This window comes from Cetorhinus maximus, chromosome 17, assembly GCF_964194155.1.
Source record: "Cetorhinus maximus chromosome 17, sCetMax3.hap1.1, whole genome shotgun sequence".
In the NCBI taxonomy this organism is placed as follows: Eukaryota; Metazoa; Chordata; class Chondrichthyes; order Lamniformes; family Cetorhinidae; genus Cetorhinus; species Cetorhinus maximus.
The window spans coordinates 83629007-83642353 of NC_135895.1; the positions used below are offsets into that span (position 1 = coordinate 83629007).

Genomic DNA, 13347 nt, shown 5'->3' on the forward strand with positions numbered 1-13347 from the left:
ACTCAACAAATGAGCATCTACAGCTCTTTAAGGTGGAGAATTGGAAAAATTTGCAAGCCTACAAGTAAAGAAATTTCTCCTCATCTCAGAGTTAAATGGTTGACCTCTTATTCTGAGTCTGTGACCCAGTGTTCTAGATTCCTCAGCCCGGAGAAACATTTTCTCAGCATTCACCCTGTCAAGTCCCTTAAGAATTTTATATGTTTCAAATGGATCATCTCCCATTCTTTTAACCTTCAGGCAAGCAATATAATCCTAATCTGTCCTCTTGGGCCAATTCCCTCATACCAGGAACCAGTCTAGTGAACCTTCATTGTGCTCCCTTTAGGGCATATTTGTCCTCCCTTATCTAGAACACAAGGTCTCCGATAACAAACGTGCTAAATGGTATTTTCTTTTATTGAACCTGTTGGGGGAGGTACTTCAAGTGTCAGTTCTTTACTCTAACATAATATCCTGTTTATTCTTTCCTTCCTGTAGCTGACATTCAGCCATCCATGATTTACAGGGTGCCCCAGAACCACACTGAAGCACAACGTGGTGTGCCGTTGTCCTGGCAGCGAGTAGCAGGTAAGTTGTAACAAGCTCTTTCAGAGTGCCAATCCTGGCATCAATATGTCTGATTGGATTTCTAGTTCATTGGAGAATTGGATTGTAAAATGTACCACTGTGCAAAGGGGTCTGGTGATGGCCATTTTGGTGCTATTGGAGTGCAGCCAATGGACAGAATATGTTATTTCTCAGTACGGTTCATAAATGGCCAATAAATGACATTTCAAGGAGCATCCTTAATGCCAACAGGAAGAAGAGAAGGGCTGTGCCCTTTTCTCACTCTTTGGATCCCAGAGTTGACATGGGGGAAATAAGTACTTGAACTCCCTACCATCTAATCCTTAGTCATCTAGAATGAGCAGAACTTGCATGATGATGAGTGGGCAGTCTGTTGGAACACGTGCTGCACTTAAAATTGTCATGTATTATAAGATCCTAAGACCATAAGAAATAGGAAAAGGCCATTCAGCCCATCGAGCATATGCTACCATTCAATAAGATCTGATTGTGACCTTAACTCCATTTCCCTGCCTGCCCCCCAAAATCCTTGCACTCCCTCGTAGATCAAAAATCTGTCTAACTGAGCCTTGAATATATTCAATGGTCCAACCTCCACTGCTTTCTGTGGAAGAGAATTCTAAAGACCAACAACCTTCTGAGAGGAAAATTTCCTCCTCATCTCTGTCTTAAATGGGAGATGCCTTATTTGTAAACTGTGCCTCCTGATTCTAGATTCCCCCATAGGGGAACACATTCTGTCCATCGTGTCAGCATCTACCCTATCATGCCCCCTCATAATCTTATGTTCAATAAGATCACCTCCAATTCTTCTAAACTCCAATGAGTATAGGCTCAGCCTGCTCATCCTCTCTTCATAAGACAGCCCCTTCATCTCAGGAATCAGCCTAATGAACCTAATCGGCCTTCACTGACTGCAATGCATGTATATCCGTCCTTAAGTAAGGAGACCAAAACTGTACACTATACTCTAGCTGTGGCCTCACCGGTCTCACCAATGTTCTGTATAGTTTTAGCAAGGCTCCCCTACTTTTGTACTCCACCTCCCTTGCAATAAAGACCAACATGCCATTCATCTTCCTAATTACTTGCAGTACCTGCATGCTAACTTTTTATGATTCATGTACGAGGACACCCAGATCCCTCTGTGCCGCAGCATTCTGCAGTCCCTTTACATTTAAATAATATTCTGCTGTTCTATTCTTCCTGCCAAAGTGGACAACTTCACATTTTCCCACATTATACTCGATCTGCCAAATTTTTGCCCACTCACTTAACTTATCTATATCTCTTTGCAGACTCTTTGTACCCTCCTACAACTTGTTTTCCTACCTATCTCTGTATCATCAGCAAATTTGGCTACAATACAGTCAGTCCTTTCATCCAAATCATTTATATAGATTGTAAGCACTTCAAATCCCAGCACTGATCCCCGTGGCACTCCACTAGTTACAGTTTACCAACCTGAAAATGACCCATTTATCCCAACTCTCTTTCCTGTTAGTTAGCTAATCTTCTATCTCTGCTCATATATCACTGCAACACTATGTGCTGTTACCTTGTGTAGTAACCTTCTATGTGGCACCTTATCGAATGTCTTTTGGAAATTCAAATGCACTACATCTACGAGTATGCCTTTATCCACCCTGTTTGTTACATCCTCAAAGAACTCTGATAAATTTGTTAAACACAATTTCTATTTCACAAAACCATGTTGACTCTGCCTGATTGAATTATGATTTTCTAAATGTCCAGCTACTACCTCCTTAATAATGGATTCTAGCATTTTCCCAATGAAGATGTTACATTAACTGACCTATAGTTTCCTGCCTTGTTTTCCTCCTTTCATGAATAGTGCTGTTGCATTTGTGATTTTTCAATCCTCTAGAACCTTTCCAGAGGTTTCTGGGGAATTTTGGAAGATTACAACCAATGTGTCCACTATCTCTGCAGCTACCTTTTTTAAGGCCCTAGGATGCAGGCCATCAGGTCTAGGGGACTTGTCGCCTTTAGACCCATTAGTTTTCCCAATACTTTTCTCACGTGATAACGATTGTTTTACGTTCCTCCCTCCATTTTGCTCCTTGATTTTCTTGTCACCCAGGTGACGTTAGACATAATTTAAAGACTGCGCCTCTGTAAATTTGGCGTTTCGAGTCCTCATGACCCTTCGGCAGAACTGAAGTATAGTTAGGAGCGAGGTGAAATATAAGCTGGTCTAAGGTGGGGGGCGGGGGGAGAGAGAAGTTGAGGGTGGGGTGGTTGTGGGGACAAGCAAGCAGTGATAGGAGCAGATAATCAAAAGATGTCACAGACAAAAGGATCAAAGAGGTGTTGAAGGTGGTGATATTATCTAAGAAAAGTGCTAATTAAGAATGGATGGCAGGATACTCAAGGTACAGCTCTAGTGGGGGTGGGGTGGAAAGACTAACAAAGTATTAGTTGTAGATTTAAAAATAATGGAAATAGGTGGGAAAAGAAGAATCTATATAAATTATTGAAAAAAAAAGGGAGGGGGAAGAAACGGGGTGGGGATGGGGGGAGGGGGAGTTTAAGATCTAAAGTTGTTGAATTCAATATTCAGCCCGGAAGGCTGCAAAGTGCCTAGTCGGAAGATGAGGTGCTGTTCCTCCAGTTTGCGTTGGGCTTCACTGGAACAATGCAGCAAGCCAAGGACAGACATGTGGGCAAGAGAACAGGGTGGAGTGTTAAAATGGCAAGCGACAGGGAGGTTTGGGTCTTTCTTGCGGACAGACCGCAGGTGTTCTGCAAAGTGGTCGCCCAGTTTGCGTTTGGTCTCTCCAATGTAGAGGAGACCGCATTGGGAGCAACGAATGCAGTAGACTAAGTTAAGGGAAATGCAAGTGAAATGCTGCTTCACTTGAAAGGAGTGTTTGGGCCCTTGGACGGTGAGGAGAGAGGAAGTGAAGGGGCAGGTGTTGCATCTTCTGCGTGGGCATAGGGAGGTGCCATAGGTGGGGTTTGAGGAGTAGGGGGTGATGGAGGAATGGACCAGGGTGTCCCGGAGGGAACGATCCCTACAGAATGCCGCCAGGGGGGGTGAAGGGAAGATGTGTTTGGTGGTGGCATCATGCTGGAGTTGGCGGAAATGGCGGAGGATGATCCTTTGAATGCGGAGGCTGGTGGGGTGATAAGTGAGGACAAGGGGGACCCTATAATGTTTCTGGGAGGGAGGAGAAGGCGTGAGGGCGGATGCGCGGGATAAATAAGATAAGATGCAACACCTGCCCCTTCACTTCCTCTCTCCTCACCGTCCAAGGGCCCAAACACTCCTTTCAAGTGAAGCAGCATTTCACTTGCATTTCCCCTAACTTAGTCTACTGCATTCGTTGCTCCCAATGCGGTCTCCTCTACATTGGAGAGACCAAATGCAAACTGGGCGACCGCTTTGCAGAACACCTGCGGTCTGTCCGCAAGAAAGACCCAAACCTCCCTGTCGCTTGCCATTTTAACACTCCACCCTGCTCTCTTGCCCACATGTCTGTCCTTGGCTTGCTGCATTGTTCCAGTGAAGCCCAACGCAAACTGGAGGAACAGCACCTCATCTTCCGACTAGGCACTTTACAGCCTTCCGGGCTGAATATTGAATTCAACAACTTTAGATCTTAAACTCCCCCTCCCCCCATCCCCACCCCGTTTCTTCCCCCTCCCTTTTTTTTCCCAATAATTTATATAGATTTTTCTTTTCCCACCTATTTCCATTATTTTTAAATCTACAACTAATACTTTGTTAGTCTTTCCATCCCACCCCTACTAGAGCTGCACCTTGAGTATCCTGCCATCCATTCTTAATTAGCACTTTTCTTAGATAATATCACCACCTTCAACACCTCTTTGATCCTTTTGTCTGTGACATCTTTTGATTATCTGCTCCTATCACTGCATGCTTGTCCCCACAACCACCCCACCCTCAACTTCTCTCTCCCCCCGCCCCCCACCTTAGACCAGCTTATATTTCACCCCTCTCCTAACTATACTTCAGTTCTGCCGAAGGGTCATGAGGACTTGAAACGTCAACTGTTTTCTTCTCCACTGATGCTGCCAGACCTGCTGAGTTTTTCCAGGTAATTCTGTTTTTGTTTTGGATTTCCAGCATCCGCAGTAGCTTTTAGCTTTTTGTTTTTACCTTTGTAAATTTGGTGAGTTGAGTCTTCCCAAAATCAGGAGTTGGGTGCAAAGGGACCTTAAATATAGCTATGAGGAATTGGAAATGCTATCCTGTTATGGTAAAGGGTTTTTTGAATTTGTTACTGGGATGTAGGCATCACTGGCAAGACCAGCATTTACTGCCCATCTCTAACTGCCCTTGAGAAGGTAGTGGTGAGCTGCTGTCTTGAACCATTACCGGCTGTGTGGTATAAACACACCCACAAGGCCGTTAGCTAGTGAGTTTCAGGCTTTTGACCCAGAGACGATGAAAAAGCAGTGATATGTTTCCGAGTCAGGTTAGTGTCTGATTTGGAGGGGATGGTAGTCCCATGTGCCTGCTGCACGTAGTCTTTTAAGAAGTAGAGGTCACACCTTAATCAGTGGATGTATTGCAGTTGGATTTTCAAAACTCATTCATTAAGGTATCACGCAAGAGGTTAATAGACAAAATTACGACTCATGGGATTGAGGGTAATATATTAGCATAGATTAGGGATTGCTTCATGGACAGGAAACAGACAGTAGAAATAAATGAGACAGTAGAAATAAATTAGACATTTTTGGGTGGGCAGGCTATAACTAGCGGGTTGCTGCGAGGATCAGTACTTTGACCTCAGCTATTTACAGTGTATATTAATATCTTAGATGAGGGGACTGAGTGCAATGTGCATGTTTGCTAATAATACTATGTTAGGTGGGAAAGTAAGAGATGAGGAAGATGCAAAGAAGCTGCAGAGGTTGAGAGACTGAGAAATGTTTGCATTCAAACAAATCTGAATGTCCTTGTATATTATTCACAGAGAGTCAATATGCAGGTGCAGCAAGCAATTAGGAAGGCAAGTGGTATGTTAGCTTTTGTTACAAAGATATTGGAGTAAAAGAGTAATGTAGTTGAACTACAATTAAACGGTGAGGCCACATCTGGAGTACTGAGATTTTGGTCTCCTTAGCTAAGAAAGGACATACTTTCCCGAAGGGGAGTGCAACAAAGGTTCACTAGCCTGGTTCCTGTGAGCAAACCTGGAGAAAAACCATTGGGACATTAAACATTTGTGTGCTTTTTAAATTTTTCTTTGAATACTTTTGCTTATTAATTACAAAAAATCATTGGAAATGGGTAAAAGAGTTGCTGGACTGAAGTTGAGAGGAATCCAATTGGATAATAGAAGCTGTTCACTTCGCGATTAACTTGGGAAGCCAGTGCGCTGTGAGGATGGACATGTTGGTAAACCAATGGTGGAGGCAGGCCTTTGCGTTTTTGAGGAAACCTCATCTACGGGAGGGATGAGGTTTCCAACATTAATTTAACAGAAGCATTTTGACAGAATTTTACTATGGCCGGGATTTTCCAGCCCTGTCACGGTCGGGACTTGCCAGGGGGTGAAGCGGCGCCCCAGCCAGAAGTCCATTGACTTGTGGCGGGACCAGAAGATCGCGGCGGTGGGTGGGTGTGGAAAATCCCATCGTGTGTCTTTGTTCATGCGAGTGAGTCCTATGTGGGGCCATGTCTTTCACGTTTTCAAAATCTTTATTCTTGACTTTAAAATTCTTCAGCTCCCTGCCAGACAGAGCTTTCTGTGTGCGCGCTCCTGTGCATGCGCAGACTTGTGCGCTTGCACTTCTCTCGCTCTTGCCACCGCCCGCCCCCCTCCCCCACCCCAGCAGCACTGAGCTTCTCAACGTATCTTTCACACTTGGCCAGCCAGCGTGAAATCGTGGCGGGGGGGCCGATCGCAGGAGTTTCCCGGCCGCTCCTGAGCCCACCCAACGACCTGAAAATCCTGCCCCAGGAATACATCCAAATAAAGTTGGCAACCCTAATTGCAACATATAAAATTCTTAAAGGGCTTGATGGGGTAGACACTGAGAAAATGTTTCCCCTGATTGGGGAGTCTAGAATAAAGAGTCACAGACTTAGATTAAGGAGTTGTCAGTTAGGACTAAGATGAGGGGAAATTTCTTCAAATAAAGTAGGGTGAACTTTTGGAATTTGCCACCCCAGACAGCTGTGAATGCTCATTGAGTGTATTCAAGACAGAGATTGATAGATTTTTGGGTAGTGGCGGAATTACGGGATATAGGGATAGTGTGGGAAGGCAGAGTTGAGGTTATAGATCAGCCATTATGTTGTTGAATGGCAGAGTAGCCTCAAAGGGCCAAATGGCCTGCTCCTGCTCCTAGTACTTATGTTCTAATGAGTTGTTGCACTGCATCTTGTAGATGTTAAATAATTTTTGCCAGTGTGCGCGAATTTTGGAGAGATTGACTGTTTACCATGGTGGATGGGATGCCAAGCAAGGGGGCTGTTTTTTCCTGGATGAGGTTGAGATTCACGAGTATTATTGGAGCTACACGCATCAAAGATAATGAAGAATATTCCATCATACTCCTGACTTGTGCCTTGTAGATGGTGGAAAGCTTTGGGGAGTCAGCAGGTGAGTTACTCAATGTAAGATATCCAGCCACTGACTCACTGTTGTAGCTACAGTATTTATGTAGTTGGTCCAGATAAGTTTATGGTCAGTGGTGACCCCAGGATATTGGCTTAGGTGTAGGAGACAGAGGGTGATGACAGAAGGATGCTTTTATGACTGGAAGCCAGTGTCCAGTGGCGTAACACAGGGATCAGTGCTCGGTCCCCAATTATTTGTCATTTATACAAATGACATAGATGACTATGTGGGGGGTAGGATTAGTAAGTTTGCGGATGACACAAAGATTGTCCGGGTGGTTAATAGTGAGGTTGAGTGTCTTGGGCTACAGGAAGATATAGATGGGATGGTCAAATAAGTGGCAGATGGAATTTAACACTGAAAAGTGTGAGGTGATACACTTTGGAAGGAGTAATTTGACAAGGAAGTATTCAATGAACAGCATGACACTAGGAAGTTCTGAGGAACAAAGGGACCTTGGTGTGTGTGTCCATAGATCTCTGAAGGCGGAGGTGCATGTTAGTGGGGTGGTGAAAAAGGCATATGGGACACTTGCCTTTATCAATCGAGGCATAGATTACAAAAGTAGGAAGGTCATGTTGGAGTTGTTTGGACCTTGGTAAGGCCACAGCTGGAGTAGTGTGTGCAGTTCTGGTCGCCACATTATAGGAAGGATGTGATTGCACTGGAGAGGGTGCAGAGGAGATTCACCAGGATGTTGCCTGGGATGAAACATTTAAGTTATGAGGAGAGGTTGGATAGACTTGGGTTTTCATTGGAGCAGAGAAGACTGAGGAGCGACCTGATCAGGGTGTACAAGATTTTGAGGGGCATGGAGAGGGTGGATAGGGAGCAGCTGTTCCCCTTAATTGAAGGATCAGTCACAAGGGGACACGAGTTCAAGATGAGGGGCAGGAGGTTTAGGGGGGATGTGAAGAGAATCTTTTTTACCCAGAGGGTGGTGACGGTCTGGAATGCGCTGCCTAGGAGGGTGGTGGAGGCGGGTTGCCTCACATCCTTTAAAAAGTACCAGGATGAGCACTTGGCACGTCATAACATTCAAGGCTATGGGCCAAGTGCTGGTAAATGGGATTAGGTAGGTAGGCCAGGTGTTTCTCACATGTCAGTGCAGACTCAATGGGCCGAAGGGCCTCTTCTGCATTGTGTGATTCTGTGATATTGATGGTGGGGATTTGACAATGATAACATCATTGCATGTCAATGGGAGGTGGTTAGATTCTCTCTTGTTGGAGATTGCCAGGTACTTGTGTGGTGCAAATGTTATTTGCTGCGCATCAGCCCAAACCTGAAAGTTGACCAGACCTTGCTGCAAGTGGCACGGACTGCTTCGTTATCTGAGCAATAGCAGTTTTTAAAAATTCATTCATGTGCTGTGAATTTGTTGCCTGTCCCTGATTGTCTAGAAATGATAACTCGTGACAAAATTAACTCACTTAGGCAAATGCGGGTTAATTAAGGAATGAGAGCACAGGTTTGTTGATGGGATTGGTGTTACGACCTCTGCTCAATTTTGAAATTTGCAGATGATTTGAAACTTGGAACTTGTGAACTGTGAGGAGGATTGTGTAGAACTTCAAAAGGAAATAGACAAGTTGATGGAATGGGTGGACAAGCGGCAGGTGAGATTTAATGCAGAAAAGTATGAGGTGATTCACTTTGCCTCCCATTCTTCCTACCAATGTGAAATAAAGAGCACAATTCTAAAGGGAGCGCAGGAGCAGACAGACATGGGGATATATGTTCACAAATCATTGAGGGTGACAGGGCAGGTTGTGAAAGTGGTTCATAAAGCATATGGATTCCTGGGCTTTATAATCCAGGGCATAAAATATGAAGACAGGGAAGTTGTGATAAACCTGCATAAAACACTGGTTCAGCCTCGACTGGAGTATTGCGTCCAGTTCTGGGGATTAGAGAGGATGCAAAAAAGATACATGAGAACAATTCCAGGGATGAGGGCCTTCAGTTATGTAGATAGACTGGAGAGACTGGGGCTGTTTTCCTTGGAGAAGAGAGAGTTGGGAGGAGATTTTATAGAGGAATACAAATTCACAAGGGGTTGGGACAGATTAAATTGGGAAAAACTTCCCATTGGTGGAAGGATTGAGAACCAGAGGATACCAGTTTAAGGTGATTGGCAAAAGAAGCAATGGCGACATGGCAGCAAGTGGATCTGGAACTCACGACCAGAGACTGTGGTGGAGGTACATTCAATGGTGGCATTTAGAAGAGAATTGGATCATCTGAAGATAAAAATTTTGCATGGCTTTGGGGAAAAGCCAGGGAAGTGACACAAGATGAATGTTTGTTGCAGGGAGTGGTCCAGATACTGTGGCCAAATTGCGCCGTCCTTTGCTGTAACCATTTTATGATTCTATATGGCGTAGGTACTGTTAGGCAGGGAGACCAGATTTTGGCCCAGTGACAATGTGGGAACATTGATATATTTCCAAGTCAGGATGGTGTGTGATTTAGAATGGCGGCTGCAGGTGGTGGCATTCCCATGTACCTGCCGCCTTTCCCTTCTAGGTGGTAGAGGTCGGGGTTTTGGAAGGTGCTGCTGAAGGAGCCTTGGCAAGCTCCTGCAGTACACTTTGTAGATGATGCATACTGCTGCCACTGTGTGCAAATGGTGGAGGAGGTGAATATTTAAGATGGGGGATGGGTTGCTGATATAACAGGCTGTTTTGTCACAAGAACATAGCAGCAAGAATAGATCATACAGCCTGTCGAGCCTGCTTCGCCATCCAATACGATCATGGCAGATCTTTGGCTTCAATTCCACTTTCCTGCCTGATCCCCATATCCCTTGATTCCCTGAGAGACCAAAATTCTGTCTAGCCCAGTCTGAAATATATTCAATGATGGAACATCCACAACCCTCTGGAGTTAAGAATTCCTAAGATTCACCACCCTTTGAATGAAGAAATTTCTCCTTATGTCGGTCCTAAATGATCACCCCCTTATCCTGAGGCTATGCCCCCTCGTTCTAGATTCTCCAGACAGGAGAAAACCATTCAGTATCTACCCTGTCATGCCCCTTCAGAATCTTCTATGTTTCAATGAGATCATTTCTCATTCTTATAAATTCCAGAGATTACAGACCTGATTTACTCAGCTTCTCATTATAGGACAACCCTCTCATCCCAGGGACCAATCTACTGAACTGCATTGCCTCTAATGCAATTATATCCTTCCTTCAATATAGAGACTGTGCATAATACTCCAGGAGTGGTCTCACCAAAGCCCTGTAAAATTGTAGCAAGACTTCTTTATCCTTGTAATCCAGTTCCTTGCAATAAAGGCCAAGATGCTATCTGTCTTTCTAATTGCTTGCTGTACTCGCATGTGAACTTTGTGTTCTGTGTACAAGTACACCTAAGTCCCTCTGAACATTAACATTGGCAGGTTTCATGCCTTTTTAAAACATATTCTGCTTTTCTAATCTTAGAGTCAAAGTGAATAACCTCACACTTCTCTGCATTATACTCCATTCACCACCTTGTTGCCCACTCACCTAAGCTGTCTATGTCTTTGCAGCCTCTTTATGCCTTCCTCATAGTTTGCATTCCCACTTGCTTTTGTATCATCAGCAAACATAGATACATCACTCTCTGCCTCTTCATCTAAGTCATGAATATAGATTGTAAATAGCTGAAGCCCCAGCATTGACCCTTGCAGCACTCCACTAGTCACAGTCTGCTAACGTGAAAATGCTCCATTTATCCCTACTCCTTGTCTGTTAACCGATCCTCTATCAGTGCTAGTGTATTACCCCCAACTCCATGAACCCTTATCTTGTGTGTTAATCTTTTGTGTTTCACCTTAGCGAATGCCTTGTTGAAATCCAAAGATACTACATCTACTGGTTATCTGTCCTCTGCGTTATATCCTCAAAAAAAAATTCTAATAAATTTGTCAAGCATGATTTCCCTTTCATAAAACCATTTTGACTTTGTCTGATCATTCTATGAGTTGCTAAGTTTATTGTTAAAACTTCCTTAATAATAGATTCCAGCATTGTCCTGACAGCTGATATCAGGCTAACTGGCCTGTCTTTCCCTGTTTTCTCTCTCCCTCATTTCTTGAATAGCGGTATTACATTTGCTAAGTTCCAATCTGCTGGGGCCATTCCAGAATCTCGGGAATTTTGGAAAATCATAACCAGTACATCCACAGATTCCACAGCTATCTCTTTTAGCACCTTAGATTGTAGGCTATCAGGTCTGGAGATTTGTTGGATTTTAGTCCTTTTTGTTTCTCCAATCCTTTTTCTCTGCTGATATCAATTACCTTAATTTCATCATTCTTTTTAACCCCTAGGTTACCTTCTATTTCTGGGATGTAACTTGTGTATTCTATTGTGAAGACAGACACAGAATATTTGTTCAATGCCTCTGCCATTTCTTCATTCCCCACATTCCCCATGATAATTTCTCCAATCTCTGCTTCAAAGGGACCAACATTTATTTTAGCTACTCTCTTTTTTATATACTTATAAAAGCGCTTACAATTTGTTTTTATATTCCTGGCTAATTTACTTGTATTCTATTATTTTTCTTTTTATTAACTTTTTAGTGGCTCTCTGCTGGTTTCCAAAACACTCCCAATTCTCAGAGTTGCTGCCATTCTCTGTAATATTATAAACCTCTTCTTTTAATCTACTGCTATCCTTAAGCTCCTTCGTAAGCCATGGATGGATCTTTCTTGCTAAGGTTTTGTTTTTCAATGAAATGTACTTTTGTTGAACGTTTTGAATTGTTTCTTTAAATGTCTCCCATTGTTCATTTACCATCCAACCTTTTAGTCTATTTACCTAATTAACCCTCATAACTATTCTCCCCTCATAGTTATGTAATTGGCTTTGTTTAAGTTTACTTTCAAACTTAACATGGAATTCAGTGGTATCATAATCACTACTTCCCACTGGATCTTTTACTATGACATTACTAATTAACCCAGCTTCATTGCATAATACTAGATTTAAACTAGCTTTATCCCTTGTTGGTTCCTCAACATGTTGCTGCAGGAAACTGCCATGAAGGCATTTTACAAACTCGTCTGCTAGACCACCTTCGCCAATTTGATGGTCCAGCCTAAACAAAGACTAAAGTCACCCACAACTATTACATTGCCTTTGTTATATTCTCAAATAATGTATTGTTTAATGCTCTGTTCAATAGTATAACTACAGTTAGGGAGCCTATAAACTACTCCCATTACTGTTTTCTGACTCTTGCTAGTCTCCACCTATACTGATTCTAGGGAGGTACCCTTCCTCCTTTGCCATTCTGCCTGTCTTTTTGAAATGTTATGTACCTTGGAATATTTATTTCCTAAACTTGGTTACCTTGATACTAGGTGGTGGTGAGATCTAAACCATTTATCTGTTTGTGCCACCAGTTTATTTACCTTATTGTGGATTTTTTAATGCATTTCAATAGAGAGCCTTTAATTTTATTTGTTTACTACTATTCCTTGCATGGACCTTGCTCGCTGATGCATGATTCCCATTAGACTTGCTGTTCCTTCCTGTACTCTGCTTGTCTTTACTCACATAGCGACACTGTTCTATCGCTTCGACTTTTCTCTTTGGATTTCTAATTCTCCCTTCACCCGAACCATCCAACGCCGCCAACCTCCCTCCCTCCCTAAACCTGTTAGTTATACTATTCGCCAGGACACTGGTTCCAGCCCACTTTAAGTGAAGCCCGGCCCAACAGAACAGCTTCCTCTTTCCCGAGTACTTATCCCAGTCCCCCATGAATTGAAACCCTTTCTTCTCACACCACTCTTTGAATCACACGTTTAATTCTCTAATCTGCTTGACCCTGTACCTGAACCATGTACCTATTAGCAAGGTTTTCATTTTAATTTGGACCCTAGCTCCTCAAACTCTCTCAGCAGAATATCATTCCTAGCTGTACCCATGTCATTGGTTTCTACATGGACCATAACAACTGGATCTTTCCCTCCCACTCCAAGTTTGTCTCCAGCTACAAGGACTTGTGCTTAGGGCACCAGGCAGGGCATACAACCTTCGGAGCTTCCGGTTCCGACTGCAGAAAACAGTATCTATTCCCCTGACTATGCTGTCCTCTATCACTAGACATTGATTTTCACTTCCCCAACTTGAATGGCATCCTGCACCATG

At 43.4% G+C, this 13347-nt stretch overlaps 1 protein-coding gene across 1 annotated transcript in view; it reads left to right on the plus strand.

Moving 5' to 3' along the window:
• Nucleotides 1-13347, plus strand: part of LOC144692694 (torsin-1A-interacting protein 1-like) — a 43264-nt gene that overhangs the window by 21719 nt on the left and 8198 nt on the right. The window contains exon 10 of the mRNA XM_078561786.1: nt 481-570. Within this exon, the coding sequence (XP_078417912.1) occupies nt 481-570 (90 nt within the window). The remainder of the gene's footprint in view (nt 1-480; nt 571-13347) is intronic.